At 37.0% G+C, this 25,732-nt stretch overlaps 1 protein-coding gene across 1 annotated transcript; it reads right to left on the reverse strand.

The window, feature by feature from the left end:
* Positions 1 to 14,705: 14,705 nt before the first annotated feature.
* LOC140161944 (uncharacterized) lies at positions 14,706 to 20,910 on the reverse strand. Its single transcript, XM_072185238.1, has 4 exons — positions 20,799 to 20,910; positions 18,956 to 19,369; positions 17,621 to 17,803; positions 14,706 to 16,180 (listed from the first exon to the last, which is right to left on the reverse strand). Exons 1-4 carry the CDS (start codon positions 20,908 to 20,910, stop codon positions 14,706 to 14,708), a joined length of 2,184 nt encoding a protein of 727 aa, XP_072041339.1.
* Between the last annotated feature and the right edge of the window lie 4,822 nt (positions 20,911 to 25,732).

Here is a 25,732-nt window from a genome sequence, read left to right on the forward strand (position 1 = left end):
TACAAAAATAGTAAGGAATCGAGGTTAACCAGGACAATATTAAATGTAGTGATGACAAAAGGAATTGATTGTGTGCAACCTACAGGTCAGTGAACTGAGGGTAAGAAGAAAACCGAGTATTATAACAGGATTAACACATGCAACTGAAGAGGGTTAATAATCAATCTTGTTACGCAATACTGGTGTCAATTCCAAGCTGGAAGCTAGTGTTCTGGTAGCAGGTAGGCAAGCCACACCTACTGACAGCTATTGATGATATTTAGTCAATCGGATTGGCTGAATATCATTAGTAGCTGTCAGTAGGCGTGGTTAATCAGTTTGAGATTTCCCTCGACTTTCCAGGTCAGGATATGTCTAATCTAGAAGGACCCACGCCTGACGGCGTGGACTATCGTACTAAATGGAGCGTGGTCCTCCTTGAAGGACTAACAATGACCGATGATCATGTCACCAGAGAAAATCCTGTAGTGTGCTTGCACGGAAGGTCATTAGTTCAAATCATCCTCTAGACACGCTCCAGGAGATATGCAAATGCACGGAGTACAATACCAAACTAATGGGTATTGATCAAAGTTGAGAACTCATGAATAACAATGTCAGTTAAATGTCGGTAAAGGGAGTGGACAAAGTGAATGCGTTCGTTGTGGTTCCTTCTTATCTCTTTCTTCCATGGTTTAATCACCATTCATTTCAGAAAAGTAATGCTCCAAGATGCCAAAAGAAACGGCAAGCCAATTGTTACAAGCTGACTAGATTTGCAAAATGCATATGGCACTGTACCACACAGTCTTATACAGTTTGCCCAGAATACATTAGAATGGTCATCTTCAATTATTACGATGATCTTTTCATCAGAGTGAAAACTGAAGATTGGAACACAGACTGGATTAAATGCTGTACTGGTGTCTTCCAAGGATGGCCGTTATCTTGCATCTTATTCCTAGCAGTCTTCAATCTGTGTTTCGATCTTTTTGACCAATCGAGCCACCTTGGATACCGCATGAGTAGCTCAGACCTTACATCGTCAGCCAAGGCATATGCAGATGATCTGACCCTTGTAGCAAGAAGCCCAGAAAGTTGCCAGCATCTTATTAATATTGTCAACAACTTCCTCGACTGGATAAGAACTATGAATGCCAAACCATCCAAATGCAGATCCCATGTGATGACGAAAGTGATTCTAAACGCAGAACAGAAGTTGAATGGTCACAAGACCCAATATGTAGCTTACAATCCTTACAGATGATCACCTATATTCACAATCAGCCCATGCGATTCCTAGGAAAGCCCATCTATGAAGATCCAAAGGATGGTGACATCAGACAAATGATTAATCAGAAACTGTCAGCCATGCTGAAAACTACTGATCAAAGTCAACTGAATGGATTCATGAAAATGTGGATATACAATCATATGATTATCCCCAAAATGACATGGGAGTTCACTATATAGTGCATTGTACAGAAGTAAAGGAAAACATGGCCTACAGTTGAAAAAGCTCACCACCGCTGTCAAATGCATGCAGGTCATCAAATACCATCTGAACAAATACTCCAGAGACCCAAACACTATTACAGAGATTGTTTGGAACATAAGAAAACCAAGAAGAGGTGGAATGGAGTTAAAGAGCTCGAACAGAGAGAGCGCCACCTCATCTTAAATGAGATGAACCGAGGTCAAACTGACCGGGCAGGACTGGGTTTCAAGAAAACCCAAAAGCTATTAAGGACATGAGCCAGAAAGATCACAGAAAATGCCTCACTAATCTGGTGAAGGAAGTGAATGGAGAAGATATGCTGGTTTATCTCTACGAATGTGCTAAACAAGGACAGTGGTTGAGATGGGACTCCGCCATGCAGACTGACACCTCATGGAAGAAGCTCATATATGTCTGGACACCAGAGCTCCTGTCGTTCCATGTCAATGCCATCCATGACCAACTTCCTTCACCTGCTAATCTGGAACTGTGGGGGAAACCAATCTTGGACTGTGCCAACTCTGCAACTACCGTAACTGTACTCTGCTCCACATGGTTGTTTGATGGCATGTAAAACCGAGTCATTTTTAAGAAAAGGTGAACAATGATGGCGCTATTTATCTAAAATAGCGTTTGCATCTTTACAAGAGGTAGACAATAATGTATAATGGTATTAGAACATCAGCAAACAGACTAGCAAATCACAAGGGAATTTTCAAAGAACTTTTTATCATGACATGTAAGGTATAACTCACATTATTTAGCTAATTTAAATTTAAAATATATGTAAATAGCGCCCTCAATTTAGCACACAAATGCACAGTTTATTGAATTAAAACTACCACAAAAAAGCAGAAAAAGATGAATAATTTGATATAGAAACGAAAATCTATGTTAAAAGTTGCTCAAAATATATGTATATAAACAGTTAATTATTGTGATAACAATGGTAAGCAAAATGTTCTCAACACAGATCCAAATAGTAAATTAGGTACTCACTAGAAATCGAAATATTTCTAGTGAGTACCTAATTTATTATTTGGATCTGTGTTGAGAACATTTGTGACCATCCACATCGAAACGCTCGTAAAGTCGGCCCCTGGTCAATTTTGTTTTGTTCCATGTTTAGAAAATATATATCATAAGCTTTACAATGATATATCATTTGACTTCAAACGATATCCAGAAGTGGAGTTATGGCTTGTTAAACTTTGCTCCTTCAGTAAAAAGGTACATTATTTTTGTGCTACAATATATCTCTTTTTCTACATTGCTGGTATTAAATATCAAATGGTCATAATTGGCGGTCACTTCAAATCATCCCCAAGTCAACGAGGTTCGGGAATGTCCTCTCATTGTTAATTGTTAGTTAACCCACCACTTGAACAGGATTTAGCCAAAGCAAACAAAGACTAAAGCTATTTACTATAAGTATAATCTTATTATCCTCTCCAATAATAGGATTAAAGATTGGTATATGACTGGACTGAAATGAGAAACTTGTAGGACAATTATTAGGTACATTATGAATACAAGCTTTATGCACATTTTGGACTGTAACTCGAAATTCAATTTGCCGACTTTACGAGCGGTTTGAGATGGATGGTCACATTTGCTTACCAGTGATTTATGAACGATCCTGATGAATCAGTTCAGAGTTTTATTGTGATAACTGTTGGTATTATTCAAGTCTAGAATTGAACATTATAATAATGTTTTGTTAGAAAAACTAATAAATGGTCACATCAAACAACCGTGTCCACATCCTGAATTGTTGCAGCTACTCGCTTGATAATGGAAGGTACAACTGGCGCCATGACCATACACTAAGAGCAATAGCACCAGGACTGATACCATAATTATATTGATGAGGCTAACAACAGCAAAACAACAGAGTATACTCCAGACTTCATCCCTACCATTGCTTTCCGTACAGCCGATGGCACAACGTACAGGAACCCAGCTCTACGTACCCCAAAGACAGAAGTAAAAAACATCCTGAAGAAGGCTAGAGACTGGACCTTCCTGATGGATGAGGAGCACAAGCCAATAGTGTTCCCTCCAGAAATAGCAGAAACTGCCAAGCGGCTCTCCTTTTTGGAGACCTGAGAGGAACAGCAGATTAAAGGGAACTTTTGAACAAAACTGTTTGTCAGTGATTTTTAATCATCTCTTTCAGATGCCAAACAAGAAAATAGCCCCTCTTTTTCCCAAGTATTTAGAGACGACGTAACTTTCGCTTCTATATCAAATGCTAGCAGGAAGCTAGTATCATATCAAGGGTATCAACTTAATCAAGCAGGAACAATTAAGGAACAGATTGGGCTATTTTAGTTGAAATCCACACTACCCCTGTGGAAGATTATGGAAACACCTTCCACAGGGGGAGTATATTTTTCAAATGTAATAGAGTTAATCATTTTGAAACCCATAATCCCCCTGTATCTTCCACAACTGGAGTGAGTATTAAAATGAAAGATACCCAACTGTCTATTCTATTCGAAACTTATACTCCCTCTCTGTAAAACTTTGGCTAAATTGTGCACAGATGTAGTGTGGATTTTAAATGGAATAGCCCATTAGGGAGGCAGTTGGATTAGGAGCCAAGGGGAAAGAACACAAACAGAGATGATGGTAAATGTGTTTTATATTTTCGACCAGCTCCTATGCCTCACGACCTCAATTAGCGTATATCAACCCCTGGAAAAATGTTTTAGTGCAGGAGTAACGTCTAATTGTTGGGGTCAGAGCGTCTAAAAAGGGGTATAATCATTTTTGGTCTTCCAACATAACAGTGACCGAGAATACTTTAGCAGTGATTTATAGTGTACTACGCACAGGCACAACGACTAGACGTTGATTCACAAGCCGCAGCCCACTTTACAGGTTGTCACTGACCACTACGTCCCCATATCATTCCATAAACCATTTTAAAAAGGCATACATTGGAATAACAGATGTGGAAATAGGAGTATAAACTGACCAGTAGATACAAGTTATAGTCCTACTGTATATGGCATATTGGATGGCCTAGGAGAAAGTTAACCCATATTTGCAAGACTAACCTTGCCTTCAAGGTGAAACAAACCTACTCATTTTACCCTCTGGCCATGGGCTGTCCTGGTATCAGATCTTACCCAGGGAAAGATGACATTCCAATGTATGCCTTTAAACAACAACACAGTTGCGTGACGCTAAGATGCTCACACCCTAGTTGTTCCACAATTGACCTTCGCGGCGGCCGATTTTTGCACGGGTAAAAAGGCAATAAGAGTAAGTTCCTTATCCATGGGAATTTCAGGGTTAATTTCTAACACGAGATTGCTCTAACAACCGCCAGGGTTCGAAAACGCAACCTCTCACAACATAATAGTCGAGCTAACCTGACTGCACATATCACTGTGTCATCTTGATTCCAACAACAACCACTTCGAACTAACACCTTATGTGATATACGGGTAAAATATATATATATATATATATAGCATTACAAAATACATTCAAATGTATTGAAATGGTAGAGGAGATGATTAGGAAAATAATACAGATTAAAAGATTCTCTTTGAGTGAACCGTATGAAATTTGACATTTTCTTGTCTTTAATACAAAAAAAAATAATTACAAAATCGCTAGAAATTATATTGCAACCATTTGTCATAGCCCATGGACTTAAAAAGTTGCCTTTAATAAATGAGTTTTCAGATTAGAATCATAGGGTAATCATTCATTTTCAGCTAATGCATTTGTTCTATACGACATGTGATGCAAATTGAAGTCGCATCTCTATAGGTACATTTTATAGAAATGGGTTAATTCTAAGCGAACGATCATCTCTTTTATAGTCCAACATGGCGGGAGTCTAACTTTCCGCTAGTCCAACCAATAATTTATGACAAGACTCCATCAAAGGCGTTTGCTTTTGAACTAACTGAGCCATTAACTCACATATTTAATTGTTGTTTAAACCAAGGTGTGTTCCCAGCAGTATGGAAAACCTCATCAATAACCCCGATACCTATGCAAAAAGCCTTAATCAACTAAGGCCTATCAGCCTTACCCGCCTCAACGGTAAGATCTTTGAAAGCTTTCTAGCTGAGTGGACTATGGTCGACTTTTACCCTCACATTGATAAACAGCAGTACGGTAATGTGAAGGACAGCTCAACTACTCACTATCTAGTGGATGTTGTAGACACTGTCCTTAAACGTATTGATGAGGTTGGCCATTATGCAACCTTATGTGCTGTTGACTTTACTAAAGCCTTTGACAGGATTAACCACAATATTGCTGTTCTGAAGTTAATTGATAATAGGTATTCGCCCAAGTATTATTCCTGTCATTAGTAGCTTTTTGTGTAATCGCACCCAATCTGTTAGAATCACAGCATGTCAATCTATTTCGGGGGGAGTGCCTCAGGGCACTAAATTTGGTCCGATTATTTTTTCCGCCATGGTTAATGATGCTGCATCCGAAGCCCCCCTGAGATGGAAATATGTTGATGACCTGACGTTTGGTGAAGTTGTAAATGCTATGACAGGTGGTTGTTCACAACCGCAAAAAGATCTTGATGGTTTAGGTGAGTGGTGCAACAAAAATGCATTCTGCCAAAACCTTCCAAATGTCATATTATGCATGTCAGTTTTTTAAAAAAGGGAGCATTCCTTCAATCCTTTGACTTTCAATGGATCTGTTTTAGATGTCACTCAGAATATGAAACTTCTTGGTATCACCTTAGAAAATGATCTTAGTTGGACTACTCAAGTCAATTCAATGATATCTCGCGCCTCTAGACGAATGTATATGCTTTATGTTTTGAGACGCTTCAATGCTTCGAGGGATGATTTATCTTCTGTTTATCAAATGTACATTCAGCCTAGGGTAAATACGCCTATTCTCGGTCACTTAAGAAACAATCCGCTCTATTTCTTGCGTAAATGATTATAAAAGTTAGCTATATGGGAACGTGCATTCCACACATCACCCCGTTTAACATACCCTGCATGACATCTTCCATTGAACTTGTATTGGAAGTACAAGGTCAAAAGGTCAAAGTCAACGGCAGCGCCTACTCTCGGTCACTAAACACCTATTCTCGGTCACCGTATAGTTTTTCTATACCTATTCTCGGTCATTCTCTTTTGGAAGCCTGTTTGATCGGTATGATGCGTTTTTGATAACTTAAACCCATAATAAAATACGTGTGCAATATTCTCAGATATATTGACAAGGAGCGATCCTTTCAAAACGGTTTATTGGCAAAAATTTTCGTACCATCCGATCGGGGTCCGAGGTGGTCCTATTTTGTGGGACCGCACAGCGGAATGCGGTGGCACGCCCGACTAATCCAGGAGCAAGATCACACAGGGCCCTAAATAAGGAGTTCGTTCACCCCCACTACATACAAGGTTTGACACCATAGGTAGTTAGTATGGACCCTCGAGATCACTGCTAGGTAGGTAGTGGTCTCAAATTGTGGTAACACTTTTTTTACAGGTCATTTTATATATGGACGTATAATCACATAAAATTACAAAAAATATGGCAAAATTAAGGGGTAGGGGAGATATAAATTCCTATAACTCAACTTTTACTAATGAATTTATTTTGGTATGCCTATGTAGCTAATTGATTGTTCTAACTTTCTAGTATTATTTGAAGGCAAACCTAGGTTTCATTAGATCATGATTGGAAGTGGCCAGTCCATACACTAGTGGAAAATCATAGTTTTCACAACAATGCGTAGGGTGGGTGTTTTTATGGCACTGGCTTCAAATTTTACTATTGTGCCAATTTCTATTTTCAAAATTAATTAAGCTCCATTTTTTTTTTTTGTTTTTAATATTAAGCATATCTAGGCAAACATTGATATTCTGGTTCAAATATTTATATAAGTGCATGTTTGCGTGCATGTTGGTTTGTGTTGTGTAGGTTTGGGGTAGGTGGGGTGTGTATGTGGGTGTGGGGGTTGGTGTGTATAGGGTTCGGGATTGGGGTGTTTTACGTGTCTTAATACGTCACTCAGCTGAACTATATAAGTTCCATTAACAAAATTTGTTTGGTAAGTTACCATTCATGTAATATTTTGAATATTTATATGTGCGGGGTGAGATCAACCACTGCTTGTCAGGAAAATAGACTGAAAATGTAGTTACTTTTCCACATGTAGCAGCGTGTGTAACAATATTAAGGGGTAGGGGAAATATAAACCATCATAACTCAACTTCAACTCATGATAATGAATTCATTTTGGAATTAATATGTAGCTAATTGATTGTTCAAATGTTTTAGTATTATTTTAAAGCAAAACAAACATTATTAGTCAGGTAGATAGACATAAAATGTGAGAAAAGGTTAATTTTTCATGTATAACCATGTCAAATATGGTATTATTAAGGGTTAGGGGAAATAAAAACCACCATAACTCAACCTTTACTCATAATAATGAATTCATTTTGGTATCAACATGCAGCTAATTGATTGTTTTAACTTTCCAGTATTATTTTTAACAGAAAAACCATCAGGTCTACATAAAGTGTGAAAAAATGTTAATTTTCCAATGTGTAACATTGTAAAATATGACAATATTAAGGGGTAGGGGACGTACAATCCAACATAACTCGATGTTTATTCATTATAATTTATTCATTTTGGCATCAATATATAGCTATTTGGTTCTTGTAATCTTTTAAAGCAAAATGACCATTAGCTGTTAGCTGTATAGACTTAAAAATGTAAAAAAATATCAATTTTTCAAGTGTAGAAGCGTAAAATATGACAATATTAAGGGGTAAGGGGACATACAAATCACCAAAACACAGGTCTTATTGATGAAAATGAATTCATTTTGGTAACAATATGTAGCTAATTGATAGTTCCAACTTTCTAGTATTATTTTAAAAGCAATTAAACCATTAGTTGTCAGCTAGATAGACATAAAATATACGAAAATTTTAATATTCCATGTCTAACAGCGTAAAATACAATAAAATGACAATATTAAGGGATAGGGGACATTCAAATCACCAAAACTCAAGTTTTGGGGATGAAAATGAATTCATTTTGGTATCAATATGTAGCTATTTGATTGTTCTCATTTTCTAGCATTATTTTAAAAGCATTTAAACCATTAGTTGTCAGGTACTTAAACATAATATATGAGAAATATGTTAATATTCCATATCTAACAGCGTAAAATATGACAATATTAAGGGGTAGGGGACATACAAATCACGAAAAACTCAAGTTTTGCTGATGAAAATGAATTCATTTTGGTATCAATATGTAGCTAATTGGTTGTTCTAACTTTCTAGTAATTATTTTAAAAGCAATTAAACCATTAGTTGTCAGGTAGATAGACATAAAATGTGAAAAAAGGGGTTAATTTCTATGTGTAGCAACATAAAATAATAACAATATTAAGGGGTAGGGGACATACAAATCACCAAAACTCACGTTTTACTGATGAAAATGAATTCATTTTGGTATCAATACCACTGCAAATCGACCAGTGGCGTAACTACGAGGGGGGGGGGGCAGGGAGGGGGGCAACATACCTTAGCGGGCGCCAAATTGACCAATTTAGCATCCAAGTGATGAAAGTCAAAATTTTTGCGCTACGGGCGCCTAAACAGCGCCCTCACGAATTTCAGCCGACAATTTCGCCTCCTTACTAGTTCCGGCCTTGATATTATTCCGACAACCTGTCACTAATTCACAATCGATTTTAAACATTTTTGAATAGATTTTTAATGTTGAGGTCCTACTCGGTTGTTCCCATAAAAACAAGCACGATTCACTTGCATATATTGTACCCACGAGAGGCTGATACATTTTGCTCAGGCGCTAGTTTTAACCGGAACTATACAAGGTTACACCAAATGCGGAAGGATTTAGTGCTGTGCCCCCTTGAAGAATAGCACAATAGCACAAATAGCACGCTATAATGTCTAGGTCATTTTAAGAATAGCACAATAGCGCTAATAGCACCCCCTCCAAGTGTACAAGAATTCAAAAATAACATTATTGCAATAAGAACGCGCTATATGCCCCCTAAGGCCAAAACAATTTCCAGAGCACAATAGCACTAATAGCACGCTATAAGGCCTAACCATTTTAAGAATAGCAGCATAGCGCTAATAGCACGCTATAAGGTCTAACCATAAGAATAGCACAACAGCGCTAATAACACCCCTCCAAGAAATAGGAGAACTCAAAAATAGCATAACCATGATAACTGCCCTAATTATTAACATTTAAAGCTATTTATAATGTCCCTAATGGGTTTTTCTAAGTCCTCAAAAAATAACACTGTCAATTGCACAAATAGCACACCCATGAAAATAGCGGTGCTATTTGTGCTAACATGTAGGCCTATATAAAGTAATGACAAAATTGCGCTAATAGCACGTGTAGGCCCGAGGTGGTAGTGTATGTTATCTGCGCAAGTCAGTTCTAGGAACCATTTTTTGCCGACAGAAATGTGACATTGTTGACCGTTTTTCCGACCGAAAAAGCTCGAAAATACGACAGGGTAGGGGTGTGGTAAGGGGTAGAGGAGCGGAGGGGCGGGCGGTCACAAATAATTTCTCCTCGCTCATTTGTATTCAACAAATGGCTATAGGCCTAATTTAAGCCTGCAGAGCAAAATGCAAAACTTCTCATGTGCTCATGCATGATCATTTGTAGGACACATGGCAACAACAATGTCAACATAGCTCATACTAGGGAACACTGACCGAGAATAGGAATGCCAACGGAATTCGTATGCCTATTCTCGGACACCCCTGTTTCTATGGGAATTTACATAAACACAACACCAATCATTTGCTATGGTGTTATTTACAATGCAGATGGATCAACTTGTTAAAATTACAGTTTTAAAATGCATGTACAATTTCGCATCACTGATTATATTACAATATCACCTCTTAAATGACGTCATTATTTTTTTTAAATGCCGATATTTCAGGTCACCATACAATCTCAAAATCTATCATTTGAGGTGAACTGTGCTGCCGTGATATTAAAAAGTCACCAAAACCTGCAGCACCGGTACGGCTAAATGATTCGTTCGGAAGACACGGCTGAAATTAAAGCAACGATCGTCAGCGGTTGTTCAAAACGCTAACTGACCGAGAATAGGCGTGTGACCGAGAATAGGCGTATTGACCCTATATGGAATATGCCAGCCCTTTATGGCATACTAGTATCTCCAGGGCACAGTCTGAGCAGATGGAGCTCATCCAGAAGCGGGCGAGTCGTATCATCCTGGGCCAGAGATACACATCTTATCGGGCTGCTTTGGAGAAACTAGGTTTGGTTTCCTATTATGTGAGGTGAGAGATCAGCTGTTGGTGCGATTTGGCCAAAGTTTCCAAGCGTCTGCTAAACATTCTCAAATGCTGCCTAAATCCAAAGGTGATCGGCAAGGTAGGAATCTTAGGTATGCCCAGCAGATTGATCCTCCTCGCTGTAAGCGAACCAGGTACATGCAATCTACCATTCCTCAAGTTGTTCAGCGTCTTAATAATCTGTGATTTCTTTTTTGCCTTTGAATGTTATGCTATTGTATGCATTTTGTTGTTGATTTTATATATACATATTTTATTGTTATCCAGGCGTATCAGGTCTGTGACCTGCTTTCTGATTGTTTATACCGTAATAAATAAATTAATTAATTAATTAATTAATTAATTAATTAATTAATTAATTAATTCATTCATTCATTCATTCATTCATTCATTCATTCATTCATTCATTCATTCATTCATTCATTCATTCATTCAACACGCCGCTAGTCTGAAAAGATAAGATTAGTTTTACGCATACGTGGACGCATGTGTACGGGTGACGTCTTGTAACGCACTTGGCTGATCCAGTCTAAATACATACACCCCTATGGAAGACATCACCTTAATTTCCCATACAATAGCATAACATTCAAAGGCAAAAAAGAAATCACAGATTATTAAGACGCTGAACAACTTGAGGAATGGTAGATTGCATGTACCTGGTTCGCTTACAGCGAGGAGGATCAATCTGCTGGGCATACCTAAGATTCCTACCTTGCCGATCACCTTTGGATTTAGGCAGCATGTTTAGCAGACGCTTGCAAACCTTGGCCAAATCGCACCAACAGCTGATCTCTCCTCTCACATAAGGAAACCAAACCTAGTTTCTCCAAAGCAGCCCGATAAGATGTGTAGCTCTGGCCCAGGATGATACGACTCGCCCGCTTCTGGAGGAGCTCCATCTGCTCAGACTGTGCCCTGGATATACTAGTATGCCATAAAGGGCTGGCATATTCCGTGATAGGCCGAATGTACATTGATAAACAGAAGATAAATCATCCCTCGAAGCATTGAAGCGTCTTAAAACATAAAGCATATACATTCGTCTAAAGGTGCGAGATATCATTGAATTGACTTGAGTAGTCCAACTAAGATCACTTTCTAAGGTGATACCAAGAAGTTTCATATTCTGAGTGACATCTAAGACAGTTCCATCAATTTTTAATGATTTGCCATAAAATGTGTATTACATTGCGAATTTCAAAAAATCAAAATTATTTGATATCAGAAGGACATTCTTCGTATTCAGAACCCGGGGGGGGGGCACTCAACACAAATGACCATACGGATATGCTCCCCGGAAAGACCCACCTTTTGGGTTTCGCAGCTCCGAAAGACCCCCTATATTTGACTAAAATACAGCTCCGAAAGACCCTTGATTTTGATAATTTCAGCTCTAAAAGACCCAAAAATTGCTCATTCCTCATATTTCTTGTTTTTTCAGGCGATTTTGAACCAAAAAGCAAAGAAAGACCCTTGATTTTGACTTTTCGCAGCTCCAAAAGACACCATTTTACTTGTTCACAGCCCGGTTCGCAGCTCCGAAAGACCCCTTTTACCGGTACGCCGTCAGCTCCCAAAGACCCACCACCTCAAAATTCCGGGGGAGCATACCCACCAAAATTTTTAATGTGCCCCCCCCTGGGATTCAGAATGCAATTCGATATGTCTGATGTGCTCTAATGTCCCACAATAAATACTGTCCAAACCTTCATACCCCTCCCCTTATGATATATTTCTATACCTTAACATCCAAGATGGAAGACGAGGTATTTTAACTATTGACTTCATTGGTATTTATGTAGGTACACCAAATTAGCAAGGGGCTATTCCAGTTGAAATCCATTATCATTGATGGAGTTGAATGTCCTGATCTTGACCTTTGATATCCTTTCGAATGATCGGACCAGGACATTATATATTGGGCTATTCCAGATGTATTCCGCACCCCCCCTATGGAAGACACTTCCGGAATTCGGGGCTAAATTGACAGCCGGAATTCACGTGTCAGGAAAACCCCATCGAAGACCCTGCCGGAATTGTGGTAATATGGCCAGCCGGAATTCAAGTAAATGTAATTGTCTTTCATAGGGTTCCAGCTGGAATTAGAACATTTTCCAGCCAGAATTCAAGTATATTGTAAATGTCATTCATAGGTTAATCGAGATGGCGACCATAAGTGAAGATCCTGCCAGAATTGGAGCATTTTTGACCATTTTCCAGCCGGAATATTAAGAAATATGGATGTCTTCCATAGGCACATCATGGCCTTTCACAATCCCCACTCTTGTTTTTTTGTTAATTTTAGCAGCCGGAATTTCACCTAAATCTCAATGTCTTCCATACCCTCCAGCCGGAATCTGTATTATAAAAATGACTGTTGAAATTCTAGACACATCTCAATTCCAGCTGGACTTGGATTTCGCTGATGATATTGCCTTGCTTGAATAGGGATCATCATAGTTCAACTGTTAATTATTGATTAAATAAACATCTTTTCAATAATAATAAAGTCAAATACCATAAAATTATGAATTCCAACATTTGATTTTTTTAAATGGGTATGTCATCTTTAAGGGGGTACTACACCCTGTGGTAAATTGTGACTATTTTTGCATTTTCTCAAAAAATAATAACACACTGGTAACAAAAGTTATGTATATTATTGGGGCAAGGAAAGCAATTGCTACACTGAAATTTCAGTGACTCAAGACAAGCGGTTCAGTATATATGATAGGAAATGAGGTACATCCTAGCGGTACCTCATTTCTTATCATAAATAACGAACCGCTTGTCTTGGGTCACTGAAATTCCAGTGTAGTAATTGGATTCCTTGCCCCAATAATATACATAACTTTTGTTACCAGTGTGTTATTAGTTTTTGAGAAAAATGCAAAAATAGCCACAAATTTAACGAGCGGTGTAGTACCCCCTTAAAGACATAACTCAATAACATGTCTTTAGACTTGTTCCGGGTTTTATTGGAGCTGGTCACAAATTGTCCTAATCTGACTATTAGATAGGACATCAAATGTCAAGCTCAGGACATTCAACTCCACCAGGTAATCATTGCAGTCCTCCCGATGAAAATGTGCGTTGTACACATCGAAGTATTTGAGGTAAATATATATTTCAACACAGTTTAAATCTGCTTTGCTTATTTCTTTATAGTTGTTGTCCAGCAAACAAACCGTTTTATAACGTTTTAATCGGGTAATATTTTGGCTTTTTGTTTTGGTAACAAAATTTTAAAAACATTAAATTTTAAAAAGGTCATGAAAAAGTTTTGAAATGCTTTGTATGAAACGGCAACAACATTTTTTAATGTTTTAAAATGTTACTGTGAAATATTTCTTTATGCCAATATTTTTAACCACATATTTCGTCGACACTTATTTTAAAATAGATTGCAGTAAGTTTTCTATAGATGCAGAGGTAATTAGTAGTATGCATTTTGATACCACAATAAGCTGACTTTTATGAATTTAAATTGCACTTTTGTGACCTGAACGAGCCAAAAACATTCTTCATCAAGGTGTGTGGAGCGCAACATTTTGTGGCAACAAATGCAAAGTTTTGGTGGAGTCACTTTAGTTTTCACCTCCATTTATCTTAGCTGGCATTAAATATTTCCGAGTCGTCGGAAAAGCTATATGGAGGGTGATATCTCCAAGATACTTTCTCTCCTTGGGAAAGGAGTAAACATCCTTTTCTCCAAACAATCAACAAGATGGTTCCGCATGGAATGAGGATCTGCATATCTTATATGGGCTGGATCAATGCCATTAACAAGCATTACAAGATTAGCGATTGCATGGACACCGCAATCGTCAGAGTTGGACTGTGTGTCACATTTCATAGTCTTGATGACAACTTTTTCATCTGACTCTAGACCATATATCCGTAACACTCCCTGAAATAAAACCAGTCCTAAGACTATCATAGAAATAAATGATTGGAATTTCTCCTGTTTTGTTGGTTATACCTTTGGTATACAAAAGTACCCAGTGAGAACCACCACCTGACGTATTCGTGTTGATTATTTGGTACCACTTTCCATATTCTTTTCGAAATAATTTTGGTTGTGTTGCTCCTAAACAACAACTTTGCAGTCCCGATACTTTGTATTGGTATTGTATAATCTCTGACGACGCATCAATGACCTTGTCGCATAGCCACGGTGTCTCGTGGTGCTTCCCTAATATGATGTCTTTGTCTTTTTCAGTTAATCCAAATTCCGGAATCCACATCTTGGTCTTCTCCGTTGTGTAATCCGAGGAAGCTTTTCCCTTCCGTGTTAACTGATCTTTGTTTAGCTTCTTTGGTGGAATTTGACGTTCACTACCGTCAGCTTCGGAACCAGCATTTGAACCATAGTGTAAGGTTGCTGCAACCACGGGAAATTGTTTCTTGGTATCCAAAAATGCACTTCTCCTCGTTTTCTTTTTTATCTTGTTACCATGGCGATGATATGGTGGATTCAGAGCGACATGACAAGATGGGCTTCTCTCTGTATATGAAGAATTTGGCATAAGAAGAGCTTGTTCAGTAATTATAGAATCATCGTCGGATAAATCCTCTGGTGCAGCTAGGTGGGCAACTCTGTCCTTTCCTTGGTGTGGGTTAGGGTTAGCAATCATAGAATCATCATCGGATAAATCCTTCGGTGTTGTTACGGAGGCAAATCTGTCCTGTGAAAGAGTAGTATTGGAATCGCCTAAATCTGCCATGCCTCCAAGAGAACATTGAACAGCTTGATCCTTAACTTTAGGATGTACCTTGACATAATTTTCATTGTCAGTCGTCTCCGGGGAGTCCTTTGTTGCATGGTACACACGACCATATAATACATAAGCTAGAACATCTAGCTGGTATTTTCTTTTTAAAGTGTCATTTTCACATAAGCCTGATGCAGGAGAGCTCCTTGCTAATAGTACCACTGATCCAAAAGCTAATGCAATGGTAAAAAAAGACCTGCTTGAAGCTACGGCAAAATCTATTATTTCCAAGGCACCGAAAGCAGTCCAAACAACAGAACTAATAAATGCAAGAGGGAGTATGTATTTGATAACAATTTTGGAAAAGACCACGTAAGGAATTGGTTTATATTTATCAACCATTGCCCAAAACAATTTGATGTCTATTGTGGGCTCATCACTGTCAGTATACGTCAGCAACGAAAAAAGTCGCTTTTGAAAGTTCCGGTGATCGCTGACCACATCTGTTTCAGTGGTCAGACACGTAGCTGCCTTTTCTAGCAGGTAATTATACCCTGTCCAATGATGCAATTTTAGCCTTGACAGTGATTTACTGTTGTCCAAAATTTCTGTGAGCTCATGGTGGACTTTTGACGCTGCTTGTATTAGGCATATCACCTCAAAAATAATCGCAGCAGAAACACGTTATTTAATGTTCCTACATTATTGAGCTTTATTAAAGCATCAAAAATCAAAAAACAGAATTGAAATCGGTCAATGCATTGTGATGTAGTGTCAATTTCAAGATGCTCATAGATGGAATGAAATCCTGCCACAAATGGCTGTAATGACAAAATTGGCACATTTCGAGATTTTGAAGGTATATTTGGACGCTTCCTTGAAAAAGCAGCGTTAATTTAAATATCACATGTTAAATGCCTATCTTTCCTGACTTCGTTACAGAAAACAAAATTAAAAAATCTATCATTGAATAATCATAATAAATTAACCAAATATACTATTTTAGCAATTTCGGCCAATCTGCAAACAAATTATATCTCAAAAAATGACTAAGTTCAGCTAATTAATATGCAAAATTGATGCCAATAGAAAACCGTACATGATATAAAGGTGCGGGTTTTTTTGCACACATATGTATACAACGTTCTTTCAATTGATAACAAAAAATACACAAAAAGTAATTAATTATGCAAATTAAGTAATTACAGCTAATTATGTATTTATGCTATTATTATGCAAATTAGGCATGAGTAATTTTAGTTTTTTTTCAATATTTAATGAACGTCTGTTCATTCATCATAATTTTTTAAAGTATGATCCTGTTATGAGGTTGAATAAATGAACTGCAGTTAATTATTTAAAAACAATACAAAAAAATAAAAAGTTTGACATTTTGACGGTGTCTAGAATATAATTTTCATTTTTACTGTAAACATGGTATGTGTCACCATTACTCAAAGCCAAGTCCGAAAAGTAAAAATTAAAATTCAGTTGCAATGAGACTTTAAATTAACATTTTGTCATCTGGATTAACGTGGGAGGACAATCGGTAAAGTGAACAGCAATTTTACTGTACCACGTACACAAAAATAGTATGGCCTTGGACACACACAATGGCTTAGAGCTATTGTGGTTTGGAAAATTACTCCCTAAAAAAAACATTGATTAATGTTTTGCTTCAACTGGTTTTAGGGAAGTGTTTCATTTGTTGTCGACGGAATTAATTTACATGCTAAGAAAGATTAGTATTTCAGCTAAATGGTGGTAGTTCCTTTACTTCAATAGGCCTATATTTACTGATTTATGAGCGATCTTCAAAATCCATAAAAACAGGCAGTAGCTCTTAAACAAAACAATTTTTAATTTTGGAGGACCCTGATGTTAGCCTCGGAAAGGCTTCACACATCATATATTAAAAATTTAAACAATTTGGATAAATGAAGCATATAAAGAAATTCATTTATCGACATGGATGTTTTCTAAAATTGGCCAAATTTGAAGCGCGCCCTTTTCAATTCACTGTTATGCTTGCATGCACAGTGTAGCAGAATTATTGTGCAGCCACTGTGACATACCTACTTGTATTGTCAAATAAAATAGCTGAGCATATTCATCGTAAAATCCGCTGGATGCTTTGATCATAGTTCCCAAGCTTGCAACAAAGAGGAATAATGGGGGACCTGCGCTCTCAGGGTTTATAAGAAGTTCGGTAACTATATACGAAACAAAATTTATATAATCATACAATATGACATAAGCTGAAAATAATAAATTTGAAACACATAAGATAGGAGTTAGGTTGAAAAATAAAATGTCACGCATTTTTGACACAAAATAAAAAAGCAGATGTAATAATACCCATGACAAAACTAGACCTAATAATAATAATGTTAATTCAATGTCGAGAACATACAGCACCACCAAGATCCACTGGTAAGTAAAACCGATTAAAATATTCTTTTTCTATATACACGAACATCGAGCTTACTAGGGACAAAAAAGAAGGCAATATATACAACTGCAAACACTATGGAAATAGCCGCCTGGGTGACTATAGCAAAAAAAAGCTCAAAGGCTAATAGTAATATGCAACCAACCTTACTGTACTTTTTGTCCAGAGATTTATATATGTTATGCCAGTGTTTGTAATTTACCAATGATTTATGATATTCTTGTGCATAAAACGAGCCTAGATCAAGGAAATCTTGTGGTGTTTGTAAGCTGTCTAATCTGACAAATCTGGTTTGCATAGTATCTTCTATAAACAGTTTTTGAAAATAAAGTTTGAATGGTGAGGTTAAATGGAAATGTTTCATGCCAGGATTCCAGTTCCCCTTATACAAATAGGCGACTGCTAAAACCACAATAGAAATGTAAGTAAGTAAGTGCGTATGAAATACATTCAAGTCCATTTTGTACAAACCAGCAATGGAACATATAACGGGCAGTATTAAGATACCAATAGATATAATACTACATCTAACTGGAGCAAGAGATGGTTTCCAAAATATACTGACATATTTGAAACCAACTGGCAATGAATTAATATTTAAATTTAGTCTACACATGTTTCCATTTTGAAAGCATGTTTTGGGAATGTGTGGCGGTATGACGATGATAAGGACTAAAGCGGGAATAATATATGCGAAAATAATATGCACAATTACGCGGATAATATAGGCCGATTTACCTGGTAGATCATGACAAGAGTACGTGTGCTCAAACCATTTCATACTGTAAAGTACTTGTATGTTGGCAGGATAATAGTGCCCCCGATTGCTAAGCATCTGCAAAACCGAGGTTGTTACGTCATGCATGCACCCTTTAGTGGTGTTAAAAAGTTCACTTTCGGCATGTACAGTTAGATTACTTTAATAGTGATAGGCCATCCGGTATCATCAGTTTCATACTAAAGGTGTATACTTGATCACGGAACATGCCAAATGTGACTGGTAACCCAATGTCACAAGTCAGGATCTTATGAATCCACGTTCCCTTTGCATCCAGCGCCCAGTGGAATACATAGTTGCCTTGTGATGATTCAGTTGAGTCTGAGAAATTCAAGGAAATATCAAATTTAACAAGAGACAGTTTTTGTTTACTCAAAGCTGTTTCAAGTTCAACAAGGATGTCTCGGTCAATTAGCCATCCTTCAGAGTTACATTTGTATAATGCTGGGTCTGTTCCATTGGGTTGTTCTGTTGTTTGATATTGATGTGGCACATGCCCTGAAGAGTCATTGTTATCCATCAACCACCTTTTGAACCATGAAGGGAATTCACCTGTACCTGTGGCGTTGATCTTGACTCTATTACCATCATAATCTGTTAACAAATAGAAATATTACATACAATTTTAATCGTCTACAATTAGAATTATGTTTGAAATAATGAGCGCTTATATGTTTCACCCTTAATACACAAATTTAAGGCAAGTAATATTTTGCTTTCAACAACTCTTCCTATACTTTTGTACAGGAGCCAACCGTTGTTAATCCGTGATGAATCAACACTTTTGCAGTAAGCGTATACGCGAACGCCAGAGCACATCCGCGTTACGCGTGAGCGCGTAAAATTCGTCATGTCTGGAATCTGTGTGCGTATCACGCGAGCTTACAAGTTGAATTCAGTATTTTGGAAGTATCGGATAAAGATTGCTGTTTTATTCAGTTTTATTGCTGATATCAATAGAAATCACCGATCTTTTTGTAAGGCTGACTGTCAATGATTAACTGACATTCCTCATGAAATAATCAGGGAAATAATCATATGAATTATACGATCATATGAATCATATGAATTATACGATCTTCGTCTGGCGCCTCTGCGTGGTAAACCACGCAGACGACGCGGACGCATCGTTGTTAATCGGTGATGAACAACGGTGAAACATGATTGAATCCTTAAATCACTCATACTATAACTGTACAAAGTTTTGCCACAACATAAATCAAGTTAACAATTTTTACAATGAAATCTAATACAGGTTTTTACTGTGTCTGGCTTTTAGTACTACTATAAGGCGCCAATGATCTTATCATTTTAAGGCGAGTGGGATGGCAGAACCCATATTGTTTCCAGTTTTAGCCATTAAAAGAAATGAAGTGTACGTACTTCTTAATATTAAAAGGACATATCACAGCATCATCCCCCACTTTTCTCAAAAAAGTTGAGAGTTTTATTCCACTAGAAAACTTGAAACAGGTCCACTACAAGTGCATTTCATTTCTGACGCGCACTTATTGGTGTTTAAATTAAGGAAATATCACTTCAAATCCAAATTTATTTGATAAAAAAATATCTTGTTGCCCAAATGCAGAAATCTCAGCCCTCCCCCCGCCCCCATAAAGCTCAAATAATTTATCATAAAACCCGACACACCCAAATTAGCCCGTGGGGTTTATGCAGACCCCAATACCGTAGACTAGTATTCGTGAAATAAAAATATAAACATAATGTAAATATAAATAAATAAATAAATAAATAAATAAATAAATAAATAAATAAATAAATAAATAAATAAATAAATAAATAAATAAATAAATAAATAAATAAATAAATAAATAAATAAATAAATAAATAAATAAAAAGCCACCTATTGTGAATCATTAAGGTATCAACAGCTCTCGGTCAGACTCAGATTTAGTGTTTTTACAAAAAAAAATCGCAGTTGAAGGGAAACAAATCTTGTGTCCCATACACTCCCCTCCCCTTAGTTACTCAAATGTTAAGAAATATAATAAGCTGGTCTTACCTTCTTCTTGTAGTCTATCTGCATATACTGATGTCGTATTAGTCTTCTCGTTACAGTGAATTGTAAGACAGTGTATCAGGCACAGATAAACTAAAAGTATCATCCTGGTCATGGTTGAACAAGTGTTTGTTGATGAGTGATGAGACTCTCCGATCTTGAAGTATCTAAGAATAGGTGCGGACAGGTGGTCAATATCTTGTCCTGTAATTTGATTTAAAATAAGTGTTATAAGAGGGGCATAATATTCAAGCCCTTTCAAGACCATGCTGGATCCAACCAATAGAGGTTATCCGTGTTCTATAAGCTGCATATCCTATCAGCGACTGCTATACCTTGTTTAGGACTTTCAAAAGAAGTACCTGCATGTGAAACCATCACTGTTTCAAAATAACCCGCCAAAGTCATGCAGGTAACTCCAAGGTCGTGCATTGAATTGGTTTGAATGGGGAATACTACGGGAACCTGCGCCTTTTGTTAGAAGTCACACATGAATGTAAGTGGATAACCTCTATAAATTGGAATTACATATTTCCTATAATTTTGTATTCATGTTTAAAATTTCTACAAATTTCTACCAACGTTTATAGCTAATAAATGTTGGTTAATGTTAACTTCCAAATGAAGCTTGGTCAGGTATAAATGGTGTATAACAGTATAGTCTTGCGGGGGGAGGGGGGCACCCAACTTTAAAAGTAACGGATCCTAGAAATTACTATTGTTCTTTTAATGGTATTGCATATCAATTCCCGTTATGTCCTATCCCTAAAATTGCTACTATTGTATTGTACAATTGAACCCTGACATTGACTTGCATTTTATGGTATTTTCTTTCAGCAATTCTGCTCAATCATCCATTATATATGGAATTATTCGGTGCTTTCCGTCCTTCAAAATAACAACAACATGCCGTACGTACGCTCTCATCTTATTTGCCCAGTTCAAAACTCTTGGTTAACACTCCGCAAACACAAAAATGTTTTTAAAACATTATAAATGTGTATTGGTTTTGGTCTTAACATTGAATAACAGTTTTAAAATGTTGTCAAAATATTATTGTAAAATATTTTTGCTAAACATTTTTGTAAAACATTTTGCCAACACATAAATAACATTATGTTAGAATATTTTTTTCACATAAAGTTTTTAAAACGTGTTTTTTAATGTTATTCAAACAGTTTATACCTTCATATATAACCACTGATAACGTTTAAACATTCTGTAAAACGCTTTCTGTTTGCTGGGATCGAAGATAGGCTACAAGAACATGACGATTGGTAACCAACATATCCTTGCCTGATACGATGTTTATGTAGAAACAATGCCCCTGACATTGAGAGTTCTACTTGAAAGTATTTGAAAGTTTGAAAGTATGGTCTACTTTTTAAAACTAAATTTCCGCAATTAGACACTTGTTCCACCTTCCAAGACCTTAAGCTATAGGCCTACATGTATTATGTCACTTTGTTACCGCTACCGTTGGACATGACCGGGGTAGGGAGGCACAGTGTCAGTGTCAGGCACAGATATCTTCATGGCAGAAATCGCCATGGTAGATTGAATGGCCATTATACATATCGACCTGTTTAATAGTTCAGTCGCATAATAGGCTGAAGGACATCTGACTAAGGTTACTGACAATAGCCCCGATTAGCTCGGTGGCTAACCTCGCTGTGTGTCAGTCAAGCATGGTATGCCATAGGTCATATTCTTTTAGACAACCTTCACGATTGGTCTATACACTGCGCTATATAATTCGGCACATATAAATCAGAATTATTGCGGAATTATTGTCAGTTTTTGACTCAAGACGCAAGCTACTGTCTCAAAGCGCACGCTAACGACTATCATATCTGTTCAAAATATATATTCATGTGCAAGGAACCACATCTGGTTTCTTTATACGAAATCATTTACGGGAGATATTCATCATTTTCTACACCGGTATTCAAAGATTTTCTTCTCATATCAAACTCGTGCATAGCAAATTCACGTGTATCGATCCCGGGTATTTATTTTAGTATCTCTGCTATACCAAGTAATTATTAGCCAGGCGATGTCGGTGTGGGAGGGATGTGTACTGACCATTGATTTCGTATTTCCCTATGGTTTGCATACGTATTTTTATATGAAACAACCGTTTAGAAAAGATACAACTTACCAGTCTTTAACTAAAAACGTCCATTATTTCACACCAGCAAGACACCAGAAAGGTCACTTTGCAGCGCTCAATTGTAGCAAAATATAACATGTAGTATTAACAAATAATCTTTCACAACTAGCAGACAAAAATATCAGCGTAGTTATGCATGTACCTATTCAACGATAATTAATATCAACTCTGTGTATAGATCAGATCACGAATTTGTGTTACTTTGTGCATTGAAATGTAACATTATGGACCAAAGTCAGTAGTGGAAAGTATTGTACATATCAATGCATAGTATACTTCCTTTAAAGAAGTTCCTTATCATGCATCGTGTGTTACATAGAAATTCTCAAAGTCAAATGTCAGCAATTGTTCAGCGAACCAGTAACAAGGGAAAACCAAAAACATTATTGTAGTATTGTACGCTGTTAAAAATCCCGTTAGGGACCGTTCAATATTTGCGACAGGGGAGAGTGGGAGTTTTGACAAAAAAATCGAAAAAAAAAAATTCTCGTTCTCCAATCGCATCCGCTCGAAATTTAAATTTTCAGATCACCCTCCCCGTTTTCCCTTTTCCCATTTGAAACGTAGCACAAAGTTAACCGCTCCTGGTTTAAGTAAAAACATGAGAACCCAACCGCGAGACCCCCAAAAACATTCGGATCCCCCCTTAAAACTTTAAAAAAATAATAATATTGAAAGGTCCCTTAAAAATGTGAAACCATTATGTTGCTTCCTATATTGAAGTGTAAGAATAAAAGCCTGTTTGCAGGAACGCTACGAAACTTAAAAAACAGTCGATTTTGGCTTTTTGGCTTCAGCAATGAATCTGAAGCATGATAATAAAAATCACAATTGAAGTATTGAATTGATTTGATGAAGTTTTTGCTTGAAAACGAGCATTGAAAGATTACTTGTAATTCAGTCGAAATTCAGTATATGGATGTACGTATTTTAAATTGCATAAGCTAGTAAGCCTAGATGCTGGCATTACGAAGAAAGACACACAAAAATACTTTATCACCATTAGACGTCGCATTAATAAATCAACTGACATTGAGCAGTAGATGTGACTATGGCCAAACTACTTGATATCCGATATTAGCAGTAGATGTGATAAATGATAAACTAACTGACACATACTGCAGTTACTGTCCGTTTTCCTATACACAATACACAGTGCTCTTTCCCATTGACGCGTGACCCTACAAATAGCCCTACGTTAAAAGTATGGGGATATGACTAGTTAACGTCGCTGTGTGAAAAATAACCGGCCAATATTAAAAGTACTCTTCTAAAGTTCTAGAAAATATAGTTTTTAACATGTCCTAAATTTTAGCTAATTTAGATGTTTGGAAATATTCGTACTTTGGTGTTTTAGTTAATGTTATAGGTAATAGTACATTGCCTAGTTAACGTCGCTGTGTGAAAAATAACCGGCCAATATTAAAAGTACTCTTCTAAAATTCTAGACAATATAGTTTTGTAACATGTCCTAAATTTTTAGCTAATTTAGGTGTTTGGAGAGGGTCGTACTTTTGTGTTTTAGGAAGGACATGTAAACGACAGATAACACCAAAAATATGAAGAAATTATTTCCAAACCGTGTTAAGTCAACAATCATTATGTTGCTCATTTTCAAGAATGCTGGTTTACAAAAAGCACGCCATTGTCTGATTTCGTGAACAAAGCCACACATACCATTGTTTCCTTTCGTTTCCTTTATAATCGGTTACCCAACTGAAGCTATGAATACCAGCTTTATTGCGATATCGCACATGAAAACAGACACTTGTAGGCTACTTGTGCACAACCAGAGAAGATCCGATTTAATCAGTTGAGCTGTTTCAATGAGTGTTATCTTGGTTTAATAGCTTTTAATGGGGTTAAGTCCTGCAAAGGTCGAGATGAATTCTACTGTAGACATGACTGCATCATGATCAGCAGCAGATGTGGACATTAATAAACTATCCGATACCAGCAGTATAGATGTGAGCATTGATTATGTTGATAAACTACTTCATATTGCCAGTAGTATGGGCATTGAGAAATGCATGATAGACATCAGTCGGTAAGTATGAGCATTAATAAACTACCTGATATCGGCGGTAGATGTAAACATTGATAGACTACCTGATATCAGCGGTAGATGTAAACATTGGTAAACTACCTGATATCAGCAGTAAATGTGAGCATTGATAAACTACCTGACATCAGCAGTAGATGTGAGCATTGATAAACTACCTGATATCAGCAGTAAATGTGAGCATTGATAAACTACCTGACATCAGCAGTAGATGCGAGCATTGATAAACTAATTGACATCAGCAGTAGATGTGAGCATTAATAAACTACCTGATATCAGCAGTAGATGTGAACATTGATAAACTACCTGATATCAACAGTAGTTGTGAGCATGGATAAACTACCTGATATCAACAGTAGATGTGAGCAATGATAAACTACCTGATATCAGCAGTAGATGTAAACATTGATAAACTACCTGACATCAACAGTAGATGTGAACATTGATAAACTACCAGATATCAACAGTAGATGTGAGCATTAATAAACTACATGACATCAGCTGTAGATGTGAGCATTGATAAACTACCTGATATCAACAGTAGATGTGAGCATTGATAAACTACCTGACATCAGCTGTAGATGTGAGCATTGATAAACTACCTGATATCAGCAGTAGATGTGAACATTGATAAACTACCTGATATCAGCAGTAAATGTGAGCATTGATAAACTACCTGACATCAGCAGTAGATGTGAGCAT

Source organism: Amphiura filiformis, chromosome 10, assembly GCF_039555335.1.
Source record: "Amphiura filiformis chromosome 10, Afil_fr2py, whole genome shotgun sequence".
NCBI classification, from domain to species: domain Eukaryota; kingdom Metazoa; phylum Echinodermata; class Ophiuroidea; order Amphilepidida; family Amphiuridae; genus Amphiura; species Amphiura filiformis.